The 27777-nt window shown below is 49.1% G+C and overlaps 1 protein-coding gene and 1 long non-coding RNA gene across 3 annotated transcripts in view; one reads left to right on the plus strand and one right to left on the minus strand.

Moving 5' to 3' along the window:
- ZNF513 (zinc finger protein 513) overlaps positions 1–27777 on the minus strand; it is a 100885-nt gene that overhangs the window by 48143 nt on the left and 24965 nt on the right. For both annotated transcript variants that reach the window (XM_085613299.1, XM_085613298.1), the window contains one exon: positions 12965–13699. In XM_085613299.1, coding sequence (XP_085469425.1) covers positions 12965–13699 — 735 coding nt within the window. The remainder of the gene's footprint in view (positions 1–12964; positions 13700–27777) is intronic.
- LOC146822166 (uncharacterized) overlaps positions 1–27777 on the plus strand; it is a 182540-nt gene that overhangs the window by 7121 nt on the left and 147642 nt on the right. The window lies entirely within an intron of this gene.

Below are 27777 nucleotides of genomic sequence, written 5' to 3' on the forward strand. Positions count from 1 at the left end.
ATAGGGTCCACAACCCCACCCCGCCCTGTTTGTTGCAATACCAAATGGCAGTGGTGTTGTCCGTAAACATCTGCCCTACACTTCCCCGGACAGATGGAAGGCATGCTTTCAGTGCAAGTCGGATCGCCCGAAGCTCCAAAAGGTTGATATGGAGCCGGGACTCCGCCGGAGACCAGAGGCCCCTGATCTCCGCCTCTCCCATGTGGCCGCCCCATCCCAGGAGGGACGCATCAGTCACCACTGTGTGCTCCGGTTGAGGAAGGGAGAGGGATCTGCCCTTGACCCAATTGAGATTTGTGCGCCACCACTGCAAGTCGTGTGCAGTGCCCTCCGAGATCTGGACGTGATCGGACAGGTGCCCACTGGAACTTCAGGTCCCACTGCAGAGCCCGCATGTACCATCTGGCATGTTGCACTAGCAGAATGCAGGAGGCCATAAGGCCCAGGAGCCGGAGGTTCATCCTGACTGAAACCCGGGACAGAGGCTGAAAGGTCGAATCATAGCCTGAATATCCCGGACTCGCTGCTCGGGAGGATCAACCCGAAACAGTGTCGAATCCAGAACTGCCCCGATGAAGGGGAGCTTCTGAGAGGGACTCGGGTGCGACTTCGGCACGTTGATGGAGAACCCCAGCAAATGCAGGAGGTCGGCCGTAGTCTGGAGGAGGGAGACGACTGCCTGGGGCGAGCCCGCCTTCAACAACCAATCGTCGAGATAGGGGAAGACTGAAACACCTGATCTGCGCAGATGAGCTGCGACCACCACCATCACCTTCGTGAACACCCGAGGGGCACTGGTAAAGCCGAAGAGGAGCACGGCAAACTTAAAGTGCTCTTGGCCCACCGTGAACCGCAGGTAACGCCGGTGGGCAGGCAGGACTGGGATGTGAAAAATAGCACCCTGCAAGTCTAATGCTACCATACAGTCTCCAGGGTCGAGGGCAGCCAAGACCTGAGCTAGAGTCAACATCTTAAACTTCTCCTTCCAGAGGAAGAGGTTGACGTTCCTGAGGTCCAAGGTGGGACGCAAGCCCCCTTTCTCTTTCTTGGGGACCAGAAAGTAGGGGGAATACCAACCACGTCCTACTTCTGGCCCAGTAACGCGCTCGATGGTCCCCTTAGCCAAGAGGGCCGCGACGTCCTGCTGGAGAAGCGCAAAATAGTCCCCCGACATGCGGTGGAACTGAGGTGGCACGGCTGGAGGTGTAGTCTCAAAGGGAAGGGAGTCGCCCCTTTGGACGATTTGCAGCACCCACCTGTCCGAGGTAACGCAACGCCAGTGAGGAAGGTGATGGCAAATCCTGCCGCCCACCGGCGTGGAGTGTGCCCCAAAGCTCGGGCTAGGAAGGCTTTGAGGCAGAAGTGGACTGACCCACACGCTGGCCCCCTGCCCTGCCAGGAACCACGTCCGCGGCCACGCAGAGGTTGGTTCTGCGCAGGCTTCTGGCTGAACGAACGTGTCAGGGCACCCCTTCCGTGGCCACGAAAGGAACGAAAAGCAGACGTGGCCACGAAAGAAACGAAAAGCAGATGTGGCCGGGCACGTGGTGCAAGCAAAATAAATGTGTTGGTAAAGTTAGCAACACATTTATTTTGCTTGCAATTAAGAATTAACCATTTAGAAATTGTTCTGTGACAATGTGTACCTAGGGATTTCTTCCCACTCAGTGAACAGTGCGAGGTACCAAGTGGGTTTCCCCACTTCCTTCTTCTTTCAGATCAAGGCCACACCCAGCCCTGATCCTGCTCGACCTATAAGCAGCGTTCGACACCGTCTCCCACTGCACACTCGCCACCCGACTACACGACGCCAGCATACAAGGAACCACCCTCGACTGGATCCGATCATTCCTCACTGGCAGAAGCCAATGGATCAGACTGCCAACCTTCCTCTACAAATCCACGGAAATTAACTGCGGAGTCCCACAGGGTTCATCGCTCAGCATGCCCCCCCTCGCCACCATCGTCTGACAACACGGCCTCATCATTGTATACTACACTGACGACACCCAACTCATCCTCTCCCTCACCAAAGACCCCACCACCACCAGACTCAAATTCCAGGAAGGAATGCAAGACGTCGCAGCCTGGATGACCAACAACTGCCTAAAGCTCACCACTGAGAAGACAAAAGTTCTAGTCCTCGGGACCACCCCATCAGCATGGGACAACACCTGGTGGCCCACCGCCCTCGGCAGCCCACCGACCCCCACGGACAATGCCAGGAACCTCGACATTGTACTCGACTCATCCCTCTCCATGAACCGACAGGTCAACGCCGTCGCCTCCATCTGCTTCAATACCCTCCGCATCCTCTAAGACTTTCCAATGAATTTCCCACACCTCCTGCCTGATTCAAGGAAGACAGTCACCCATGCACTCATCACCAGCAGGCTGGACTACGTCATAAACAAGTCTCTACTCCACAAACTCCAAATGATACAGAACACCGCCGCCAGACTCGCCCTCAGCCTCCCCAGACACAAGCACATCAGCCAACACCTACGGCAGCTTCACTGGCTCCTCGTTGAGAAGAGAGTCACTTTCAAGATTCCCACCCACGCCTACAAATGCCTACACAACACCAGACCCCATTACTTCAACGACAGTCACCCTCCACGTACCCAAAAGAAACCTCCGATCAGCCAACCTCGTCCTCGCTGTAACCCCACGCATTCACAGAGCCAAAGCAGGAGGAAGATCCTTCTCTTACATTGCGGCCAAGGCCTGGAACAAGCTCCCGATAGACATCAGACGCGTCCCCTCCCTGAACACCTTCAGGAAGACTCAAGATCCGGCTCTCCAGCTGAACAGCACTGCTCACCCCCCACCTCTGACTACCTCATCACCTTGAGACCCTCATGGGTGAGTAGCGCGCTTACAATTCCCGGATTGATTTGTCTTTTTTTTGGGGGGGGGGGGGGGGGGGGGGGGGGGTGGGGGGAGGTCTGCCTCAGGCTTGTATGTCAGTGTTCATTTCACAGAGCGGTGCTTCATGTTTCGAACACAGTTTCTCACTTAATCTCCTCGTGTCGTCACCCGTCCCCCATCCCACAACACTGCTTGCCTGCTCTCACCACCCCTCTGAGGTCCCCGGCTGTGCCGTCCCCACCCATCGCTGCTTGTTTTTTGGGGTTTTTTTGCAGCGCGCCATGCTGTGCTTTAATTTTAAGAATGGGTGTTTGCTACTTTATATCATTGCAATCAGTTATTCCTTGGGTACCTCAAGGATAATGGAGTTGTGACTACACTTCCAGTTATGTCACAAGACAAGGTGACATTTAGCCAATGGCCGTTGCCTATCCGAGAACCAAGCCTCATATCCAATGGGCCAGCTGGTTTTCAGCAATCGCTCCGCGTTAATTCCAGTTCTGAAATATCTGACAATATGAACCCATGAATAGCCCCGCCGAAGGACTCGCAGGTGTAAGGTACGTTTAATGTTAGTTTAAGAGCACCTACCATACACCTGATCTTTAACGTTCCGGCGCTCACGCGTTCACAGTAGTAGCATATTTTCACGGTGATACCCGGGAACGCTCAACCAACGAAGCTCGTTCAAATTAATCATCAGAGTTCTCCGGCGTGTTTTTTAAAAACCTCTATAGTGCATCATCTTTGGCATCTTTTTAGCCCAGGCACATGCATTCCAAATTAAGTCGCTTTAAATATAATTGGGACAAGAATGCATGCAGACACACTGGGTTAAAAGCACATGCACAACTAGTGAGTCCATCCTATAAATACAATAGCAGCTATGTAAACACTTTTTTTTTTATTTGTAAAATTTTTATTGAGAACGCAAAATAAAACAGACCTAGCATTCTTGTTGTTTCAGACACAATACACAAAAATCAACACTTCAAGACAGGTCTAGCAGCCTATAGTGCTCCATATACATATTTATCACTAGACAGTTCACATCAATAGTCTTCTTTACAGTTCAATGCTGTCCCCACCTAGTAATTAAACTGAGTCTGCGGCCTCAACAGCGGGCCCCCTACGCCTGGTCCCATATTCAATCCTACTCCAAGCCACATATCGTACATTCATATTATGCTTCAGGAGAATTGGCACTGTGTGAGTTGTTTGTCTCGGTAATCAAATAAGCTTGGTAAAGCCCCCAGAAGTTTTTAATGTCCGTTGCGGGCAGGTAATAACTCGCTATAGTATTCAGTTTGCGTGCTACCGTACGTCATGTCGTGAGTCCATCCTGTCAGGGTGGGGGTCATGCCTCGGGACCAGCAGATCGCCACTTTACGTCTTGCCATAAGAAGCCCCATATCTACCAGGCGCCTGATTCCCTTAGGTAAATGTTTGGAGTACCCCAATAGAGCGAGCATAGGGTCCGGGTCAAGTGGAGAATCAGTGACCTTGCCAAGTGTCTTAAAGATCAGTTCCCAGAAAGACGCTATCCTAGGACATAGCCAGGCCAGGTGATAAGAAATCTGCCGGGTCCGTTCCACAACGTTCGCACGTCGTAGAGTCATGTAACCCGTATCTGCAGAGTCACTCTGGCGTGTAATATACCCTATTTAAAAATTTGAAATGTATCAGCCTGTGACGCCCGTTTAACGAGATACGTTTCGTATTCTCGCAGCAATACTTCCAAGTTGTGTCGTCAATTGCTCGGTTCAGGTCCGTCTGCCATGCCAGTCGAGCCTCGGTTGGCTATAGCACTGCGCTATATTATAGATTCTTGAGACAATACGTACAGGCGATACAGCTTTGATCACATATGTGAGTGGAGCAACCTCAGGTGGTTCTTCCAATTCAGGACCCAGTATGCCCCGTACTGAGTGTCAATGTAGTTGCCGTCCGACCCTCCAAACTCAAATCCTCCCATGATATTGCTTTGCCTTCGTCAAACAACTCCCCTATCGTGTGAATGTGGTTAGCTTTCAGAGCCCTAACCACCCCTTTTTCTCTACACGTGGGTAACCAGTCGCACCAATCAAGCAGTGTCGCAGGGGAGTAAAGTATAGCGCCAGCTTGTAATTTCAAAAGGTAATGCCAGGCATGTGTTGTCGCATTAACGGAGTCTAGTATCCTTGTTCTACAATCATGAGGCCTGAACAGGAGCGCCGGCAATGCAGTTGGATCCGCCACCACCTTCTCTATCCGGAAATGTGGAGCATCCGTGGGACCGTGTATCCAGTGATGGGCATGAGCACCCTGCGCCGCTGTATAATAAAGGTCTAGATCTGGCGCTCCCAGTCCACCCATGCTGTATGGGAGTGTGAGTATCTCCCACTTGACTCTAGCATGTTTCCCAGCCCAAGCTAACCGCACCATCAGAGATGTCAGTACCCGAAAAAATGAACTCTGTAAGACAATAGGAATGTTAGTGAATAAGAATAAAAACCGTGGTAGTACAATCATTTACAGAATAGAGATTCTACCCACAAGGGATATGGGTAACTGTATCCACCTGTCCACATCATCTTCCAGTTTGGATATTGCTGTCCCGTAATTTTCTTTAAAAACCACCTCTGAGTCGGTATGCACTTTGATACCAAAGTACCTAACTGGTTCTGTTGTCCAAACTAGGGGGTAGTCAGGTGTGAATTGGGCGGTCTCTACCATAAGCAGGAAAATGAGCGATTTATTCCAATTCACCTTGAGGCCTGACCTAGTCCCAAACAGAATCACTTTGCGTAGCACCGTCAATAGATTCTGTTTGGGGTTTCTGACGTATTATAAAGTATCGTCTGCATACGTGGATATGATGAGATTGTATGTTGGAAATCGTATGCTCCTGTGGCTGTGATATTCCCGCATCGCACATGCAAGGGGTTCGGTGACTAAGGCATAGAACAATGGTGAGAGTGGGCACCCCTGTCTTGTGCCTCTAGTGAAATAAATTGGGTCTGTGACCAGATCTCCGATTTTAATTCTGGTTGTAGGGGAGTTGTAAAGCACACCCATCATTTGCAAAAAGATTCTCCCGAGCACCATTCTGGTCAGTACACGCTTCATGAATTTCCACTCCACGGAGTCAAACGCCTTCTCCATATCGAGGAAGACCGCCACAGCTCGAGTATCCCCATCGGGTATGTTGTATAGCCCCAAATAAGGTTCCAAGGTTGTAAGTGAGGTTTTTTCCAGAGACAAAGCCAGCTTGTTCTGGTGATATCAGCAACGGCCCTAGGGGAGATAACCTGGTCGCTAAGACCTTTGCATACATTTTAGTGTCGACAAGGAGGCCGGTAGGAGCTGCAGGCGGTCGGGGGTTTCTCAGGTTTTAGAATAGCAACAATTAGTGCTTCCCGCATAGTAGGAGGCAGTACGCCTGTTTCAAACAGAGTCTGTAGGTGCAGGACCAGTAGGTCCTTGAACTCTTTATAGAATGAGACAGTAAGGCCATCTTTCCGGGAGCACTATTGGATTTAATTCCAGCTAGGGCTGCAGTTATTTCTTCTACTTCTAGTGTGCGCATGAGGTGTTCCCTGTGCCTATTCAACAGCCAGGGTAGTTTAATATGAGTAAGCTAATCTAATATAGCTTTGTCATCACACCCGTCCTCCGAGCTATAAAGGGATGCATAGTATAGCTTGAATCTATTGGGTATGTGTGAGTGGATCCGTTAGGGGCTCCCCCTCGGCACTGTGTAGTGTTGTCACATTAGACTTCTCTCTTCTGAGTTTTGAGCAGGGACGCTAGTACTGACCCCGGGCGATCACCCTTCCCGTATATACGAGCTGTCACATATTTGCCTAGGTGCCGCAGTTCGATGTCAGCTGTCGAGTTCTACTCTTCCAGAGTGCGGTGTAATACTTGTGTGATATCTTTGTCCGTTCCCGATAATAATTGTTGCTCTAGGGTTACCAAGGTGGATTCTAGGTCTGTGAGGCACTGATGTATAGTGCGGAGGACTCCAGAGTGCTTGGCCATGGCGATACCACGGATATACACCTTGAAGGTTTCCCACACTGTGGCAAAAGAGTCTACTGATCCAACATTGACATCAAAAAAATTGCTCAATAGTTTCAGCCAGTTCTGCCTTAAAGACGGGGTCCAGTAATAAATACGGGGGAAATCTCCATGTAAAGGGAGGTATGACTGTCTGCGGGGTTTCCAAGTCAATCTGTATTGAGGCGTGGTCCGAGAGCGTGCGGGCAGGACCGCACAGTCACGGATCTGTGTGAACCAATCCCTTGAAATAAAGTAGTCTATCCTAGTGTGAAGGTTATGATAGGCTGAGTAGTGAGTGTAGCCTCCCGGGCCCTGTGAGCATGTTCGCCACACATCGCATAAATCTAATAGGGTAGCGGCTGACCTTATGACCCGGGCGGAGGCGGATGGGCGTCTAGGCCGGCCTCCTGACCTATCTAAAGTGGGGTCTAAAACACAATTAAAATCATCTCCCCAAAGTAAAAGACCTGAGCCATAACGGTTCATGCTCTCTAATAACTTTGTGAAAAAGGCAGGGTTATCAAAATTAGGGCCATAAACGTTAATTATAATCAGTCCAAAACTTTTCCCAATGCAGCGCGAAACAGCAAAACGCCCCTCGGGATCAGTCTCTGGTGCTTCTAGGCGAAGGTCAGATTTGGGATTCACCCATGTCAGTATCCCTCAGGCATGAGAAGAAAATCTTGCAGCATGTGTGTTGCTCCGTAACCCCCCATGTTGTAAGAGGGCACTGTGCGGGGGCAAGTGAGACTCCTGTAGGAGAGCCAGGTCTATGCCACGCCTAGTGAGAAAGGCTATAACTTTCTGCAGTTTCCTATGGTCATTGAGACCCCGGACATTCCGGGTTAGAATTTTTAACCTGCGAGACTGTACAGGCCTATAGACTATTAACAAAAATCGAGATGTAATGCATTAAATGGTCTCCGTGTAAACCTGTGTGCCTTCGTGTTGAGATTTGCGGCCACAGTGCGATAAAGCAATCCTTTAACTGCTTTGGTCTCTGTAACATCCCCCCGCCACCCACAGCAAGCATCCCTCAACTGCGCACGCACGGTATGACATCCCCCACCCAACATCAATAAGATAACAGGACTAGGCTCCATTATCATGGCACAATACTACAGAGCGTGCCCTGTTGGGTCTCAAAATTCTCATTACAATAACGAAAATACAACCACGTTGCAATCGGAACAAATTCCCAATAGTGTGCTACACGCGTAGGCAGAGTTTGCCAGCTCAGTAGGTTGAGGAAACCTAGCTAGATTAGACAATGAGCTCCCACAGTCATCTGTCCATGTGTAAAAACAGTGCATCTTGCAAGAATAACACTGTGTCAACCCCATCCCACTCATAACCCATCCTGGGTAGTTAAAGCACACCTGTTTCGAGCCTACATATTCTGCTTTTGATACCTGGGTCTAACACCTCAGACCACAATAACCCGCTAACCATTGCAATGCTAGTGAACCACCAGTGCTATTTCCCCAGTCAAAGTAATTTGGCCCACTCGATCATGCTCACCAACCACCATCTTAGCTATATCGTGAGCATCCCAATCCTTAGTCCTGGTCATCAAGACTGCCTCCTGTCACTCCTTCCGAGGTGCTCTGCCCAGATTCCGTCCGCTTTTCCCGGGTCCAGCCCTTCAGGGCTTTTTGCAGCATCTTGGGGTCCATGAAGATCTGCGATTTACCCTGACGATTTACTCGAAGTCTTGCTGGGTAAAATTTTTTACATCTGCTACCAGAAAACTGCAGACGTACCGTGGTTCATGCTACTGTGACATCAAGGCTGGACTATGCGAATGGCCTTTATCTGGGCCTACCTGCTTACATGGTTGAGAGGTTGCAATTGGTTCAAAACGCGGCTGCGCGATTGATTAGACGCGTGCCCATGCGACAACATATCTCCCCGCACATTAAAGAACTTCACTGGCTCCCAGTGGCTAATAGAAATAAATTCAAGGCCCTAACCTTAGCGTTTCGATCATTCCATGGTCTCTATCCCAGATATTTGAAACAACGATTATCGGTCTACAAACAATCTCGCCTACTACGGTCCAACAATCAGAATTTTCTGGCCACCCCACGAATTAGGAAGGAGTGATGGGGTGGCAGATCGTTGGTGGTAAAAATGGCTAAACTCTGGAATTCCTTGCTGCCGGCTCTGCGGCAAATTGAATCAGAAGGCCTTTTTAGGAAGGCAGTTAAGACATGGTTTTTTAATCTGGAATAATCCTGTGGGATAAATGGTGCCTGACCTTTTTAATTGTGCTATCACATGTCGTTATAGCGCTGGGACACCTCCTTTGGGAGGTAGCTGTTTTGCGCTTTATAAATGGCCGTATTATTATTATAAGATGGCGCAGTCCAGGATTTGGTCCCGCAACTGTCACTTCAGTGGTGCGAATTGTCAGCGTGCCTCCTGCACGCGGATCATGAAATCCGGAAATAGGGAGATAGCCGAGCCCTAATACTGCAGATTTTGTTTCTCTCGAGCCACCCTTAACGCCGCATCTCTGTCTCTAGTTCAACAGTTTGGCGATAATGGGCCGGGGGATGGGGGGTGGCGCCAGGGGCAGGGCACGGTCCAAGTGAGCAATGTGCTCTTTCCACCACAAACATGGGGGAGAAAGTCTCGCTTGCCAGCAGTGTTACCAGGAGTTTTTCAACAAAGAGCTCCACGTTTCCGACTCGAGTCGACTCTGGCAGGCACACGATGCAGAGATTGCTGCATCGAGACCTCGCTTCTAGGTCCTCCGCCTTGTCATGCAGGGCTTGTAGCGCCTTTCCCATTTGTTTCTGTTCCATATCTAGGTCTGTCTAAGCCTCTTCGACCTCCGTGACCCTGCATTCGGCCATATCAAGTCTCTCCACCTGCTTATCCATCCGTTCAGTCATTCTGTCCATGCGATAGGGCAGGGAGTCCAGTTTGTTTCTCAGATCGAGAGGCTGCTCTGCAAGCTCTTTTCCATGGCCTCTAGTAGGCCGAGGATACCTCCATCCGCCGCTGGTTGCGGTGCGTCCTGCGCATTGTCTCCTTCTTTGATGACATCTTCCCGCCCTCTTGACTTGCGCTGGTCAAAGGTGAGTTTGAGTTGCGATTTGTCTACCCTACCCATTATGACCGAGATACAGGTAACTGCGGTAACTCTGTTTTCTCGGGCAGGTTAGGCATACTGTCTCTAGTAGGTGGCAGGTGTTACGGGCGCAGCTTCGTTCTTGGGGGCTCCAGCCGACAGGATACCAACCCTGGACTACACAGATATGTCCCGCGACTATCCAGCTGCACTGCAAAGAGCTCGTATCAACATAGCTCAACAGCAGTCCCAATGATCCAATAGAGCGTACCAAATTGTAAACAAATATGAGGTTAGCAGGTAAGTTTGTAAAGCGTGCACTCCCTGATTTGCACTCTGGGCCAGCTAGACGCCGTGAGAGAAAGTAGTGTTCAGGAGAGGGGCCTCACTACCCGGGTCAAAACAGCTGCAGAGCTCCGCGTTGGCCGGCGTGTCAGCTATGCTTCGCCCTCAGCCCACCACCTCGCAGAAATGATGGGACAACACGTTCCGTGCTCCGGGCCCCTCGGTGCGTCCAACCAGCAGCGCAGGCTCCACTCCAACACGTGCAGGTCCGCACCAGCCTAAGCGCAGAGGTATCCGATAGCCAATAGCGGGGGACACCGCGCCACCCCACCGCCGCTCCTAGTACGCTGAACCGGTGTACTGTGTGGCGATTAAGCTGTTGTGCTGGCGGGGCTCTCAATATGGCAGTGTCCGGGAGCCCAGAACGACCTCGGTCCGCTATCCTCTTCTTCCTGTGACCGCAGTGGGGGCCACAGCGTAGATTACCCATAGGTGCAGGTAATGATAGCAGAGGCTGACGGCTGCGCCCCTGCACCAGTCTCCAGTACTCGGCTGCACTGGGTGCGATGTGATGGGCCGCCCTGCACAAATATCAGCCGATGAGGACCGTGCCACCCAGAAGTATGCATATAACTTGCGCCTCACCGTACTGCCGTTGTTCACGGGGCCACGAGGGAACGCCGTGTCTCAGCCATGATCCTCAGTGTTCAGGATGAGCCGGCCCGGCAGGCGAGTCATCAGCACACGCAGACGTGCGCATCCAGGTCTCCGTGTCACTCCAGACCGGGGATTACGGCCTCGGGCGGGAGCGCCGCTGTCCTCCTCAGCTGCAGAACCCAGGAGCGGGCGTAGAGATCTCAAAACGGCACAAAGGATGCACGTCACCTTCCGGGGCAGACGAGTGTGAAAATCAAGGCGAAGAAGTCAGCACCAGTGACGGATTAATGAAGGATATTGCGACGGCTCCACGGCGCTATCGAGCTATGTGGCCATCTTGGGCCCTGACCATCTCCGCCTTCCAGCAGCTATGTAAACACTTATGGTGAGTTACCTTCGGGACCTTGGTTTATTCAATTCCGACTCGTTTTTTATCCTGAATGTGTTTTACATCAGACACTTGCCAGAACCTTGGTAACTGAACAACCTACACTATCCGGTAGTCTCTATATTCAAAGGGTGCCGGTGCATTCAAAGTAGCACTGGTAATGTAGGGTCTGAGGTACTTTCAAACTAATCCATGTACCTCCCGCAGGTGTAGAACCCCACATGGGGAAAAAAAATTATAATAATACTAATAATCTGACCCCATTTTTGACCTATAAAAACACCCTCGATTTCCTACAGGTATGTTCTTCTATTATCAGCATATGAGACAGTCATACATCTTATGAACTATAGGAAATGATGACCTCTATGTCTCCTACCTGTTTTTCCAGCGATCGAACACCGCAAGTGAATTTACGGAGAAGGCTTTCTGTTGGGCTTAAGCCACTCACCTAAGTAAAGGTGCAGTACTTCGATTGTGAACATACCGTTAAATGAAGTGAGAAGGTCAATGTCTATTTTTCCCCTCAGACTTATATTCAATATAGCTCTCCTTTATGGAAAAAATCTTGTGGCTGTCCCTATGGGAAGCCAGGAACAGGGTTGATCTCTAAATCATACATGCTCTTTATCTATTTTGATCAGAGAATGACAGTCGCCCACTCGAGGAGGAAGCGGCATGAAAACCGCGGCGGAGTGGAAACTTGTAATATGCTTGGTCCTGCCAAGCATATTACTGCCTCTACACCTCCGCCAGGGAACGGCGATTCCCTGGCAGCTGCAGTGGGGCAATGGCGACCTGACCGCTCGAATTGTAATAGGGAGGCAGGAGACCGCCACTGCTGCACCCCCGCGAGAATGACTCGTAAATCAAGCCAGTCTCATTTTAAATCACAGGAACATTTATTATTTTTAACGTATATTTAATTGTAAATCAATTACCCCTTAAAAACATAGAAAAGCTGCCGCCCACCATTTTGTGTTCAGTGGTGAACTGCCTTTTGACATGACCACACGCACCACTAAGACCTTGGAGAGTACAGGCCATCAAATTTCAAAACAGTGCCCTCTCTCCAAACAAGTATATGCTTGCCATTAATTGCCCTAACAGAATACCAACTATGTAACCAGTCCACTAAACAGCAGCACAGTGCAGCTGTTGTCCTGGGGCTCCATGAAAATATTAGAGGGGCCGCCTGCGGCCAAACGGGCCGCAAATGGAGTATAGCGGACCTAAATCTTAGCAAGTGAATCAAAGTACTCCAGGATGCAAGTGTCTCACACTTTGTTACCACTTCCTGCATTTTTCTGAACGCCTTTAAAGTAATTTATTTGTAGATTTAGAGCATCTCTGGGCACTCTGAAGCAAATGCATTCAGGATCTATACAACTCAACTAAACCAATATGAACATACATTTTCACTGATGCTAGTTGCCATGAATGTTAGGATGGAAAACAAACTAAGTGAAACAAACTCTACTCAGTGCTGAATACTGGGATTTGATATCAAAAGTGCAGGACAAAATAAGTTATGAAGCCTCTCTAATAATATGAGCACTCATTTTCTTGAGACGTAAAGAACATGACAGAGTCAAGCATCTCCTAAAGGTGTTACGAACACAGACCCATGAGACCATTACCTTCGGTGTCGTCTCTGCAGGAATCTACCTCTTCTTCCTCCTCTCCAGTCTCTTCAGCATCCTTCTTCGGGCCCTTCTTGTGACGTGGCCTCAGCTCTCGCTTCTTCCGATGACCAAGCTTGTGGCGCTTCAGGTTGCGGCTCTGGTTGCAGCGATACTGACATATGTCACATTTGTATGGTTTTTCCTGGGTGTGGATGCGCATGTGCCTCTTCAGGTTGCCCAGGCTACTGCATGAAAAGTTACAGCATTCACAGCGGAAGGGTTTTTCGCCTGTGTGGGTACGGGTGTGGCGCTTTAAGTTAACCAGTTGGGCTGAGGCGTAACTGCACTGCATGCACTTAAAGGGCTTCTCACCGTTGTGTGTCTTCATATGGCGTTTCAAATGACTGGAGTAATGTGTGACGAAAGAGCATAATCTGCATGAATATACCATCCGCTCGGTCTTCAGGCAGCCACTACCCTCATCATCCTCACTCTCACGTTCCAGGGGTCCCTCTGTCAGGCAACTGAGACAGTGTTGACTGAAAGCAAAGTCTAGGCAGCGTGAGGAGCTGTCCATCACCAGGCCACACTGTCGGCAGTGGAAGGGGTTTGGGAGAGAGCCAGCAATGGGAGAGTCCTTCACATCTCCAGAGTCACCCACATCACTCTCCACACTCAGCTGCTGGTAGCTGGAATATTCATCATCACTTAACGAGTATGTAGGGATCTCAATTTTGGTGACAATGGAATCTGTGTCAAGAGAGAAATATGGCACAGTTAAAAGATAGGGCAAGGTTCACACCAGTGCAATAACAGTACAATTAATAGTGATGAGAATTAAATCTATAGCAATTTGAAGCAAATAGAAAGCAACACAAATTAAACAGCAACCAATAATGTATACGTGGCTTTTGCTCGGATGCTATAAACATGAAGCATAAAACCGTATACCATCTTTGGTCTATGACCGTTTTCCAAGACTGGGAGAAAATTAAAAAGGACGTGTAAAATCCTCCATGTTTCTTCCAAATGCCAAAATGGATAGGGCTACACATCTAAATTCAAATGGGCCATAGCTCTTGTTCGTTGTGATCCTCAAAACTTTCTTCAGCAAGAACAACCAGTTCTCTAGACCCCCGGGCAGACTGCCTGCTCTGCCCTTCCCTAATCGCCCAGGCCTTCTGAGCCCCCAGTTGTTCAGCTAGTTCCCTCCCTAACACTGGACAAGGGCTGTGGGAAACCTTAGGGTTTGGAAGGATGCATGAAATGGTGTCACATAAGGACTGTAAATAGTGGTACATTGATTGGACATGCAGTTGGTCCTTGAGGATATTGAATGGCACATGCTGACCTGGTTGAAAGGCTCTTGATAGCCGAACTACATTCCATGCTCCCAGAGAATTTGTTCCTCCTTTAAAGGATAGGCAATGCAAGAATGTCAGGGTATGGTTTAGTCATGAACAAAAAGTTCAGGTACATCAGCAACAGGTCGCTGGATTAGACTATCAAGGTGGTAGGAAAAGTGCACTTTACGCTAGTGTAAAAAGGCGAAACGCTAGAGAGATGTATAAGTATAAAGTAAACCTTTTACAAGTCTTCTAATCACACCCAAGTAAACTCTCCTTAGCCCATAGGCTAAACACAAGTGTGTACCAATGCATCAGCTTTAGCCAGACAAACAAACAGGCTGTGACCGACACATCTCCCATAACTCACCTGGAGCTACTGTGCGTTGGGCACCTATCCTATCTAGTGAAACACTGTCAGGAATAAAAATTATTTTTGTAGGTGTCTGTACACCTTTCCCCTGAAAGAAGCGCCCACACACACAGGAAATTCCCATAATCAAACTTTAAAGGCTTTATTAATATATTACGGCCAGATTTTAGTTTAGAATGCACGAAAAAGTTTAATTGCAAAGGAGCATTATAGCAAGTCAATTGAAAGCAATACATGTAAATATTAGGAAAACTGGCAACATGATTGATGAGGAAATTGGATCCAATCTTCGAAGGTGTCAGATTATCAATCCTTTTCACCTCAGTCCCAGTTATTGCCTTTATTAGCACCAAATCTTGCCAGAAATAGGTGCTTCCACAATGGCACACATGTATACCTGCTCATAGTATTTGTATCTTACCAGCCTGTTGCCTGCCCACAGGCAAGGTCAATATTAACCTCTTATCACTTATTTTGAGGACAACTGAACAACAGGCCCTGCGCACCTCACCCACTAAGCCAATTTCCCCTCATAATACTAAAGCATGGGGAGTAATGAGGCTCTTACGAGCAAGACATATCATACCCCTGGATTGGTGGTGCAGCCACCCTAGTGAATATGTATATACATTATCTATATGAGATTAAATACCCCGCATTACATTATAAGGATATTGCATTGCACTTAGGAGTTCCATGATCATATAAAGGAGCGAAGTCGAAGTTATAACTCCATGGAACTCCAAGATAACTAGCAATATCCTTTTAACGTACAGAGGTGGCACTTTATTCCTTAGAAAACATTCTTCCCACAAACCTCGAATCCTTTGTATTTTAATATTTAGTAGGAAACAGTGTGCTTGCAGACATGAAGAATATTAGTAGAATCTGTAGTGTGAAATTAGACAAAAAAGCAGTTAGTAATTTGGTGCAAAAAAGTATTGGAATCATGTTGGACTTGGCCCTTTTTGCAGGGTCATCCCTAAACTTTTTGCCTTCCTCCTGTATTTTTTCTGACCTGTTGTTGGCCGTTATATGACTCTGGGCACTTTACCACTGCTGATCAGTGCTAAAGTGCATATGCACTCCCTATTGTAAATTATTGCACGAATTAGTGATTCCATGATTGGTTGGTTTGATTTACCTGTCAGACCCTAGTACAGTGTACCAGGAGTGCCCAGGGCTTGTAAATTCAAATGCTGCTGGTGGGCTTGCAGCACTGGTTGTGCCACCCACAGAAGCAGCCTGTAAAAGTGTGTCTAAGGCCTGCCATTGCAGGGCCTGCGGGCAGTCTGGTACTGTCATGCTGACTGGGCAAGTGCACCCACTTGCCAGTCCCTAAACCTTCCCTGTGCTTCATATCAGTCACCCCTATGGTAGGCTCAAGTGCAGGGTGCATTGTAAGTATAAGGTAGGACATGCCATGGTGTGTGTGGCATGTCCTAATAGTGAATTACAGCCATTTCCTTTTTCACTATTGCAAGGCTACCTGTTCTCCATTGGCCAGAATGGGCAGTTTGATTATTACATCTTATAATCCTAACTGTCTCAGGGAACACTGTAGAAATTTGAATTTAGTATGCCTGAACTCAGAATGATAAAATACATCTTTTAGTGAAGTTGGTTTTAACATTCTGTGTTTGAAAATACCACTTTTAGAAAGTAGGTATTTTCTTGTCTAACCATTCAAACCTGCCTCTGCTAGGTTGTGTATTCCTTGTCTGGAGTGTGAGTGACAGGGCTGGGGGATTCCAGGAGACAGGGTGAGTCCGCCCAGTGGTGAATAGAGAGATCTGCATCTAGATGGGAGGGAGGAGTTGCACCTGGGTCCTGAATAGGACAGTGCCTGCCCCCCACAGTGCTGGCTCCACCCCCTGTGGTACGTCTGAGGTCTCTGCCCTGCACTGTGTAAGGAGAGAAGGAATCAGGTCAACAAAGTGCTCCAGGGCTGTGCTGTCCCTCCACAATGCTGGCTCCACTTCCTGTGGTGCGTCTGAGGTTTCTGCCCTGCACTGTGAAAGGAAAGAAGGAGTCATGTAAACAGAGTGCTCCAGAACTGGTTTGGACTGGGCAAAGGCCCCTCTGCCCCCAGAGAACAAAGGATTTTGGGGTATAAATATTGGGACCCTGAGCCCAAGAAATTAGATCACTTTGGGAAACAAGAAGAAACTCTGCTGAGGAGAGGAACCAAGAAGAAACCGAGGAGAGACTATCCCTGAAACTGGGGGATTGGCCTGCAGGGGTTGCCTACTGCCAAAGAGAGGAGAAAGGAACTTTGTGTGTACTTTTGCTCAACTTGTGAAGGATCTCCAAGGGCTTACAAAAGAGCTTGCCTCCTGCTGAAGTCTCAGGAACAACAGACTTCAACCCCCAGCTCCCTAGTGTTCTTTGGAAGTGCCTGCTGCTGTTGTTGGGCCATCTGAGGGACTGCGTGTCGCAAGGAGCTGGAAGCGCGACTCAAGAAGGAGAAGTGTGACACCGTCGGAGCTGTTGTCGCCGCATCGCGTAAAGTGTGTCACCGCTGCAGCTGTCGCAAGCGGAAGCATCTCGCATCATCCAGGAAGTGTCTAGCAACGCCGAAGAAGCGTGTCGCCATTGCAGCCATCGTAGCTGACGCATTGCACCGCATCAAGAAAAGCGCCTCGCATCCACGGAGAAGCGTGCCGCCGTCGGAGCGGTTGTTGTCGCAACGCGTAAAGTGTGTCGTCACTGCAAGCTGTCGCATCGAGCGGAAGCATCTCGCAAACGTGGGAGAAGAGTGTGGCCGCCAAGGCCGCTGTGTTGGCGCCAAGGGGTGTCGCCGCTGCAGCGGACGCATCGAGTCGAGTCTTCTCGCAACATCAGAGAAGCGTGCCGCTTTTGGAAGATCTTCACGTCTTTATTTCTTTGCACCAAAATCTTTAACGCCTCAACATCGTTGCAACACTTTTGTTGCCCTGCGTGTCGCATCTAAAAGGTACATTGACTTAAAGTGTCGCATTTAAGAACTAAAGAGAACTAAGCAAAATTCTACCATCTAAAGTGACAGTATTGTGGTAAATCTATATAAAGAATACTTCTTTTTGATATAAAACCTGTGTGGTGTGCATCTGTAGTGTTGTCACTTGATTACTGTATGTTTTCACAAATGCTTTACACACTGCCTCTGAGATAAGCCTGTCTGCTCGTACCAAGGGGGTGAGCAGAGGTTATTTTAGGAGTGTACCCCCTTACCCCTATTAGAGGAGAGGGTCCCTATTTGTCACAAGTGCATACCTGTGCCAACTAGAGACCCCCCCCCCCCCCCAAGTCTAACAAATCAATTTAATGTAAATCAGATTAAAAAATGCTGCAGCTCAGAATAGGTAGAAACATGTAAATAGATTCGGTCTTTCCTGCAATAACCTATAGGAAGAAAGAAATTAGACATGGTGCCATAAATATCTCCTTTCTTCTGATCATGAAGAAAACATAAGAAAAACATTAAGCCAGTTCCCCTTATCGTTTAAGCTGCAGCTGAAATTATGCTCTGTGACCTGCAGTTCACTGTGGCTGCTGGCTCTGGCAGAAGGCATTATGCCATTGCAACTCAATTGTAATAATAATAATAATAAATGAGCAGCTACGTAATTTTGTTATTATAGGTGACTAGGGATGTCACAACATGCCTGTAGTAACAACATTACAGATAGGCTTTTATGCAGGGGCTGCAGGATCCCTTGTATTATATTCATTTTAACAAATGATCATATATGAGTATCTATTATTATGCACTGATAAAAGATCAAACAAGGCAATAGCCTCAAGCCTAATATTACCACGCGACAGGTTGCAAAAATCTAAAGTTTAATCCAAAATGGCTATAAAAGTAAAAATGTGTGAAATACTGTTACAAAGGGATCAGTAGCAGCAACTGATTGATCTTCCCTTGTTTAACAGAGTTCATTTTAATCTGTGCTTGATGGTACCAACCTGGTCAAGACTCCCAAATCCAAGGAATCAAATACAGAATCCAACTTTGGAGGTGACTGAGGGAAAAGCCATGCTTACATTGGAAGGAACTGCAGATACAAGAGGCACACTTTGTTCTGACGCTGCCACTGAAGACAATGAAGATGCAAACCAATGGCTGAAGAGTGAAGTTGAAGGTGGTGCAGGTGAATAAGACCCAAAGAACAAGATACTTACCTTCAAGTAAAGATATATCTGTAAGAAACATAGGTTAGTTATAGATTCCTTACCTTAGAATTACCCCCAGGCCTCAGACTGGATCCGGAAAGTTTTTCATAAGCAGTACTCCTGCGCATCAAAAGGTGGCGTTGGTCAGCTCTTCACTAGTCGTCGGCGTTGTGGTGGTCACCAGGATGACGTCCCGGCAGCTACTTAGACGCCGCCCTTGCGCGCGGACTTCAGTTCTGTACATGACTTTCAGCGCCAGTAGCGCAGAGCCACGCATGACACTGACCAATGCTGCACAAAACTAGGGCCCTGAAAGAAAGTCCTTATTCCTAGAAATCAGTTCGCAGAACGGGGAGGATGAGTGGGCAGGTAAGGAATCTATAACTAACCTATGTTTCTTACAGATATATTGTTACCGAAGGTAAGTAACTTGTTCATCTGAAAGAAGCAGTTAGTTATAGATTCCTTACCTTAGAATAGATACCCCAGCAATACCAACCCCGGAGGTGGGTCTGCGAACCAGGTTCACACTAGAAAGTCCTGGAGAACAGAATGGCCAAAGAAGCCGTCTCTCCGGACTGGACTGTGTTTGGTGAACGTGTGCAGCGATGCCCACGTAGCTGCCTTATAGATGTCATTTAAGGGGACACCTCGTCCCAAAGCAGTAGTAGCTGCCATCGCCATGGTGGAATGGGCACGGAGCCACACTGGAGGCTCCTTCTTTGCCAAAGAATAGCAGGCTTTGATGCACAGAATGACTCACCTGGAGATGGTCCGTTTGTGCACGGCCCGACCTTTCTTAGCGCCCACATAATCACCAAAGAGCTGGTCATCCACCCGGAATTGTTGTGTGCGATCCAGCTAGAACGAAAGCGCACATTTTGGATCCAGACAGAGGAGCCTCTCTTCCTCTTTCGAAGATTGCAGAGGTGGAAAGAAGGTGGGCACAGTGATGGTTTGGCCAATGTGGAAAGAAGTAACCACCCTGTGAAGAAAGGAAGGTCTAGTTCTGAGGACGAGTGAGAAGTCTGAGATGACAGTTATGTAATGGCTCACATAAGGTAAGTAAGAACTAGGTTCAAGTCCCACTGAGGCATTACGAAGGAAACAGGAGGAAAAAGAGGAGTAATGCCCTTAAGGAATCAATTTACAACAACAGGGGATTTGAACAGAGAAGGCTGATCAGGAAGCCTAAGAAAGGCTGAAATGGCCGAGAGGTAGCCTTTGAGTGCCCAGAGCAGAGCCCTGCTGGGCCAAAGAAAGGAGGAACAAGAGAACCTCAGAAAGAGGGGCAGAAAGGGGATCCATGGCCTTTGCTGTGCACCATGCCACAAATTTGTTCCATTTGCAGGCATATACCGTCTTAGTTGACGGACGCCTGGCTGCCAAGATAACATCGCAGACTTCGGGAGGCAGGTCAAACGACGTCAACTGCCGCCGCTCAATTGTCACGCAGGGAGGTGGAGGCTGGACAGGTTCGGGTGGAGGACCGTCCCCTGCTGCTGCGATGGAAGATACTCTCAAAGAGGCAGTCGGATCGGAGGATCAATGGCCATGTTGAGTAGCTTGGGATACCAGACTCTTCGTGCCCATTCAGGAGCCACAAGAATGACTTGGGCCCGGTCGCGCTTGATCTTCTTCAGCACTCTGGGCAGAAGTGGTATAGGCGGAAAGATGAGCTGCGACCACCGCCATCACTTTCATGAACACCCGAGGGGCGCTGGTAAGGCCAAAGAGGAGCACGGTAAACTGAAAGTGCTCGTGGCCTACCGTGAACCGCAGGTAACGCCGGTGGGCCGGCAGGACGGGGATATGAAAATAAGCTTCCTTTAAGTCCAACGCTCCCTTCCAGTCTCCAGGGTCGAGGGCAGACAGGACCTGAGCCAGGGTCAACATTTTGAACTTCTCCTTCCAGAGAAAGCAGTTGACGTTCCTGAGATCCAGGTTATCCTTCTTGGGCACCAGAAAGTATTGGGAATAACAACCACGACCTACTTCTGGGGCAGGAACTCGTTCGATGGCACCCTTGGCCAAGAGAGCCATAACTTCCTGTTGGAGAAGGGCCAGATGATCCTCAGTCATACTGAGGTGGCATGGCTGGGGGGTAGACTCAAAGGAAAGGGAGTAGCCCCTTCGGACTATCTGCAAAACCTACCTGTCTGACGTGATGGTATGCCAGTGGGGGAGATGATGGCGAATCCTGCCACCCACTGGCGTGTGATGGGCCAGAAAGGTCGGACTAGAAGGGTTTGGAGGCTGTTGCAGAGGGGGCTGTGGTGGACTGGCCCGCCCGCTGGACCCCAGAACCATGGCGGTTGTTTTCCCCGGCTGCGCTGGGGCTGAACAGCTTGCGCCGGCCTGTGGCTCGGGAGGGAACGTAGTGGGGCACCCATTCCGTAGCCACAAAAGGGGCAAAAAGCAGACTGTGCAGGGCGTGTGGTGGAGAGGCCCAAGGACTTGGCCGTACCCCGAGAGTCCTTGACACGCTCTACCGCACTGTCTGCTTTGTCACCAAACAGGCGACGGCCATCAAACGGCATGTCCATCAGGGTGTTCTGGACATCCCTAGAAAAGCAAGTCGACCTCAGACAGGCGTAGCGTTGAAGAGCTACTGATGTTGAAATCGTCCTACCCAGTGAGTCGACGGTTTCGAGTCCACAGCGGATGGTAAACTTTGCTGCTTGGCAACTGCACGGGAGAGCATGGCCCGGGCCTCCTTTGGGCACTGAGGTAGCACTTGCGCCACCGTATCCCACACAGAGTGAGAATAACAGCCCAATAGACATGCAGTGTTTACCGACCGCAGTCCCAAGCTGGAGGAAGAAAACTTCTTCCCAAGTTGGTCCAGCTTTTTGGATTCCCTATCAGGTGGAGCGTTAGGGAAGGCGCTTTTGGATGTAGAGGCTTGGACCACCAAGCTCTCAGGGGTGGGGTGTTGGGAGAGGAAAGTGGGGTCGCCCGGGGCTGGGCGGTGGTGTTGGGTAATCATCCTATCCACAGAAGCCCCTGTGTCGGGCCTCAACCAGGTGCTCAAAAGGATGTCTGTTAGGGCTTTACTGAAGGGCAGCAGGTGCTCCGAAGAGCTCGCTGCCGGCTGAAGCACTCCTGTCAGGAGGTTAGTCCTGACGGCCATCGTAGGTAGCTCGAGGTGGAGAGCCTTGGCAGCCCTACGCAACACCACTGCGTAGTACGCTCCCTCCTCCGTAGCCACGGTAGGAGGAGACAACATGCCTAGGTCTGGGGAGGTATCCAGACCACTAGCATCCCCCAGTTCCTCTCTCCAGTCCGGAGCATACTCCAACTGGTCACCAGACCCCTCCCAGTCTTCCTCACCATCCTCTGGCTGCCAATCAGGCTGAAAAGGGCCAGGGTGGAACACAGGCACAAAAGTACCCATAGGAAGCCAGGGTTGTCGCAGGCTGGGGGTCCAGCCAGCGTCGGTTGCGTACATGGTGCAGGTGGAAGTGGTGCCGGTGGAGGTGTAATAAGGTCGACCAGCGCCGATCCGGGTCCAGGCCTGGATCCAAGGGGGCCCTGCGGTGCCGAAGCTGCCGGCGTTGAAGGCCTAGGGTCCCCAGCTGAGTATGCGGGGCCCGAAGGCGTGCCGGAGGAGTCGGGCTGCCCAAAGATGGCATGCATCGCTTCGTAGAACTGACGAAGCTGGGCAGGGGTCGCTCCTGGTCCCGGGAAGGCCGGAGTTGACCCTGTAGGCTCCACACGCGGAGCCGCGGGAGTGGCACCACCCGCAACCTTCGTCACGTTGGCCGACGGCAAGTCGAAGTCAGACGATGCTTCTTTCACTTCTTCTTATGCTTTGACTTACCTGACCCAGAGTGCTAAGACTTGGAAGAGGAGTGATAACTCCGCGATCGGTCTATCGACCTCCCACGTGACCGGGACCTTCAGCAACGCGGAGCTGACTGCCGGGTCTCGAGGAGCTTTCGGGAACGCTCCCGCAAAGACTTCAGGACCATGGTTCGGCAGTCAGAGCACAACTTGGGGTTATGGTCGCACTCCAGACATTAGAGGCACACGTGGTGCGGATCGGTCACCGAGATCAGTCGGTTACAGGAATCGCATGCCTTGAAGCCGGGCATCCCTCGTGCACCAGGAGTCGATAGACTCAAAAAATGAAGTCTACAAAAGTCGCAAAAATAGTCAGTCAGAAAGTGACTGGAGGTACCGCTAGGTAGCTGACGCGACGTCATCCCGGTGACGCCGATGATGAACGCGGAGCTGACCGATGCCACCTTTCGATGCGCAGGGGTACTGCTGACGACAAACTTTCCAGATCCAGTCTGACGCCTGGGGGCAATTCTAAGGTAAGGAATCTATAACTAACTTTCTTTCAGATTTTGGCATCAAAGTCGGTGGTGCAAAAGCTATAATGGGGATTGCATGCACCAGACAGCTGGATAAATTTGGAATGTTCTGACTGAATGTACCGGTTGAATTCTCTTAGATCTAAAATTGGTCTGAGAGAACCGTCTTTTTTGGGAATTAGGAAATAAAAGGGAGTATACGCCTGACCCGTGATGTTGGGGAGGCACAGGCCCTATAGCCCCTTTTAGAAGTAGAGTCTGAACCTCTTGTTTGAGGAGGTATAGATGGTCTGGTGATAGTTTGTGGGGCTTTGGTGGAATATTTTGAGGCGTGTTGATAAATTCCAGGCAGTAACCAGAAAGGATCATTTGGAGTACCCAATTGTCTGTTGTTATGGATTGCCAGATTGGTAGAAAATCTGACAGTTTTCCCCCCCGACATGTGCTGAGTGGTCGTGGGGGAAGTGAAGGCAAGTCACTGCTTTGTGTTGGCGGGGGAGGTGCGTGCGTTTAAACCCCAGCCCCTGCCCTTACCGTTGTTACCCCTGTAACCTCCCCTGAAATAACCCCTAGATGAGGAGGGTTGGTTATTTCCTTTAAAGGTGGAGGTGTCTTCTCATGAGGTATTCTTGGAACCTCCTCGGTAAACGGAGCGCCGAAAGGAAGCACAACCTTGTGTGGTCTGAAAGGCTCCCATAGATTTGGCTACCTCAGTATCTTTCTTCATTTTCTCAAGGGAAGAATCTACCACTGGGCCAAATAGATGTTCCTTATCGAATGGGGTATTTAAAATGGAGGTTTGAACCTCAGGTTTAAAACCAGATATACGGAGCCAGGCATGCCTTCTTAGAAGGATACTGGTGTTTATAGCTCTAGCAGCAGTGTCTGCAGCATCTAGAGAGCATCTTATTTGATTGTTAGCAAAAAGTTGCCCTTCATGAACCAGATCTTGTGCTTTTGATTTGTGTTCCGGGGGTAAATATTGGATCAGTTGTTCCATTTCATCCCAGTGCACACGGTCGTATCGCGCTAACAGTGCCTGAGTGTTGGAGACGCGCCAAAAATTGGCTGCTTGAGAAGTTACCCTTTTCCCAGAAGCGTCAATACGTTTTGATTCCTTATCAGGAGGTGGAGCCTCTACTGTTGTCTGTGAGTTGGCTCTTTTTCTTGCATTGGACACAACCAGGGAGTCTAGTGGCAGTTGTCCCCTTATATATACTGGGTCCAATGGTACTGGCTTGTACTTCTTGTCCACTTTAGGGGTAAGAATACAAGCTCTGACTGGGTCATTAAAAAGGTCATCTATATGCATGACCATCCCTTTAAGCATGGGTAGTGTATGTGATGACTTATGTGTGGTACTGAGGGTTTCAGAGAGTCCACTTCTAATGACTCCTTATGTAGCTGTACGCCATGGTAGTTGGCAGCTCTACCCAATAACTCAATGTAGCCTACACTATCATCTGGTGGAGAGGGTTTGGTAGGGTACAGGTCGGGATCATTGCCCATGGGTGAACTGGTGTTATAATCGTGCCATGCGTCTTGTAATGGCTGATCATCATCATCCTGGTTGTTAGGTGTATGTGGTGGTGAATGTTCAGGTGAAATTAGGTGAAGCTGAGAGGAGAAGGTGGTGATGAAAGAAGAATAGGTGGAGGAAGAGGAGGAGGGGGAGGGGGAAGGGTTAGTTCCAACAGATCTCTTCTTTAAAGGGATGTGATATTCTTCTTCTGCATCATCCCTTCTTTTAGAGTCACTTTAGTGGCGAGTCACTTTAGTGGTGATATGGCCGGTCTGTAGATGGATATACAAAGGTTTTTGTTTTGGATCCGGTTTTTCAATTGGGGCATCGAAACTGGGCTTTGTAGTGGTTTTCTGCACTTCTGTCTGTTTCGGCGCCAACATTTTCGGTGGCGGAGTGGAAACCGTTGATGTGTTCGGATCCGACGGTTTTTTCGGGGCCGAATGGTGTGGGGGGGGGGGGGGGGTCGGTGCCGGACTTCTGTTTCAACTCCCAAGGTCTGGGCTCGGTTTGGAGGGAGTCTTTTCGGAGCCAGAAGGCTTTTTGGTAGGCTTCGGTGCAGAACCAGACGGCGGGGCGTCAGAAGCATGACCTCGGTGCCAACCGGGGTCGATGACTGACCTGGAGCCTTCTTTTTAATTGAAATTGTTTCTTGGGTTAAGGGGGGGGGGGGGTGCTGGCTTTGGCATGTCGTGACGTCAAGCCAGATGGTCGCAAAGTGTTTTCTTGGAGCGGAAATCCTGGCACACGTCGCAGTCTTGTTCTCTGTGTCCGGGGGACAAACACAGATTACACACATCGTGTGAGTCGGTGCGCGGGTATTTCGCGTGACACGGAGGGCAGAATTTGAAGGGAGTTTGTTCCATCGACTACAGGTCGACCCGACGCGGGTAGGTCCAACGGCCTTCCACAAACTTTCTGTTCAAAAGATTATTTTAAGTAATTACGATACGCTATATAAAAGGGAGATGCGAATGAAAACAATACCGCCGAGGGCGAGTATCTTGCGCACTGAGGGAAACCGAAGGAGCGGTGTCAAATCGGAGCGCAACGATAGATGTCCGAACCAGGTGGGGGAAAAAAACAATCTAACAATGGAGTTGATGCCCATGCGCACTATCGCCATAAGGAGGAGTCACCTACCTTCTGACAGGAAAGACTTCTTCGAAGAAAAACAAAGTGCAAACATCCGGACCCAACACTAGATGGCGATCTATGCACAGCATATGATCGACACCTCATATGCCTCGAACATATATTTACAAAAGTGAGTGTTTAAACATGTACTGAGAAACACTCCTGCCCCTGCCCTGATGGCAAGGCTATAAGTAAACTGAGAGGCAAGTCAGGGATCATGTGTACCCTATATGTGGGCTAGATTCTTATTACACATGGAGGAAATGTTAAGTCTAATTAATTAAACAAAATAGTTTTGTTTTGTTCAGCAGAAATGCTGAACTCACATTTGAAAGTGCACTCGTGAGAATGAAAAAAAATGACTGTAAAATAAAATATTTACCAATGACCACACAATTTGAGACCGGTTTACAGGTCAAGTACATTACAGTTAGGTCGAGTAGATTATTCAAGTTACTCAACCTGCAAGTCTAGTAACATTTTAACGATTTTCCGAGGCCTGCGATGGTGTAGCTCCAGCATACAATTGTTGTAGCACCATTGAACATACTATTAGTGACAAATATTAAGCAAACTTAACAATGGGCAGCCGCACAGAAACACAGCAGGAATGATGGAGCATCATTAGTTGAATCAGCTCCCAACAGTCCAAATGAAGCATAGCTTGTTGTTCCAAAGAAATGATCAAAACAACACTTTGATGGCAATTTAGGCATTGATGGAAGGTCTCACTCTAGATGGTTGGAGCTTGAGAAACCTCAAAGTCTAATGCCCACTTTGGCGTGAAAGCAAATCACCTCCTTAGTAGAAAGTGGTAGCTTGGTGACATTGTTGCTCCGATGGATACAGATTCATAATTCCCTCTTAAGGATTATCAGCAACATCACGACACCTACAATAATTACATTTGTTGAAATATCAATGAATACATTTGAAAAACGCATAGCTAAAAATGCAGGAATGGTAGCAAACACAGTGTTAAAGCATGTCAATAGTTCAGGTCCCATTGTCTTAAAAACATGTGCAATGCCAGCTGCATTTAGTATTGCAACAAGCAAATCAGCACTGAGTTGGAAACTGCATGTTAAAAAGCCACTGTATTTCTGAAGGTTACAAGTTTCTACTGCAGAGGTTTTCGGAACCTCTATTTGTGTTATGATTGACAAATGGTAATTCATTTTAACAAAGAACATACTTCTGAGATTAATTCTTGGCCTCTGAGGAGCATCAGAAGTACTCACTGCAGGAGGATGTAACATAAATTCACAACATTTTGTGTTCACAAATAAACAGGTCCTTGGGTAGGACCACAGCATTAAATATTCAGCCTGAAAACATAGCTCCCAGTGTTTAGAAGATAGTGGTAAGAAGCAACGAAAGATGCTTGCGCTGCAAGTAAGCGATGGCTAAGGAGCAGTTACATATAGTACGAGAACACAGTGCACAGAAGTGGTCTGCAGGCGCTGGCGCATTTTGACCTCTCCCCGGCCTGAAAATCACTCTAGCTCTTGCCTTGTCCCAGCTGATTCATTGTAGGCTCGGCAGGGCACATTGTCATCTTCAGCACCGCACCGGGTGGGCTCTGGTGTACGCGGCCGCCATCGGAGCGCTCCTGGCCTGGGCCCTGTGATGTGGCGGTGAGTGGGGGCAGTGCTGGACTCTTCCCCAGCCCCCCCTCCCCCTTCTGCCGACCTGCACTCTTCGTTGCAGCCGTGTGTGCACGTTGGGAGTAATCTGCCATTCTACATCCTTTAATTCAGTTCGGCGCCACTCCCTCACAGTGCATGACGAGCTTTGGTGAGGCCTTATTGTGGAATATATCAGCGAACTCGCGCTGAGGGGCTTATTGTTGGCTGGTGGCCAGATGTACTGCAGGCGGGGCGGACCTGGAGGTTGCAGACTGTCTACCATAAGCCCAAAAATGCTGAAGAATAGTGCACTGAAGATGCTGCCAGTGAACTGTGGGCCTG

The sequence above is a fragment of the Triturus cristatus genome, chromosome 6 (assembly GCF_964204655.1).
Source record: "Triturus cristatus chromosome 6, aTriCri1.1, whole genome shotgun sequence".
Lineage (NCBI taxonomy): Eukaryota > Metazoa > Chordata > Amphibia > Caudata > Salamandridae > Triturus > Triturus cristatus.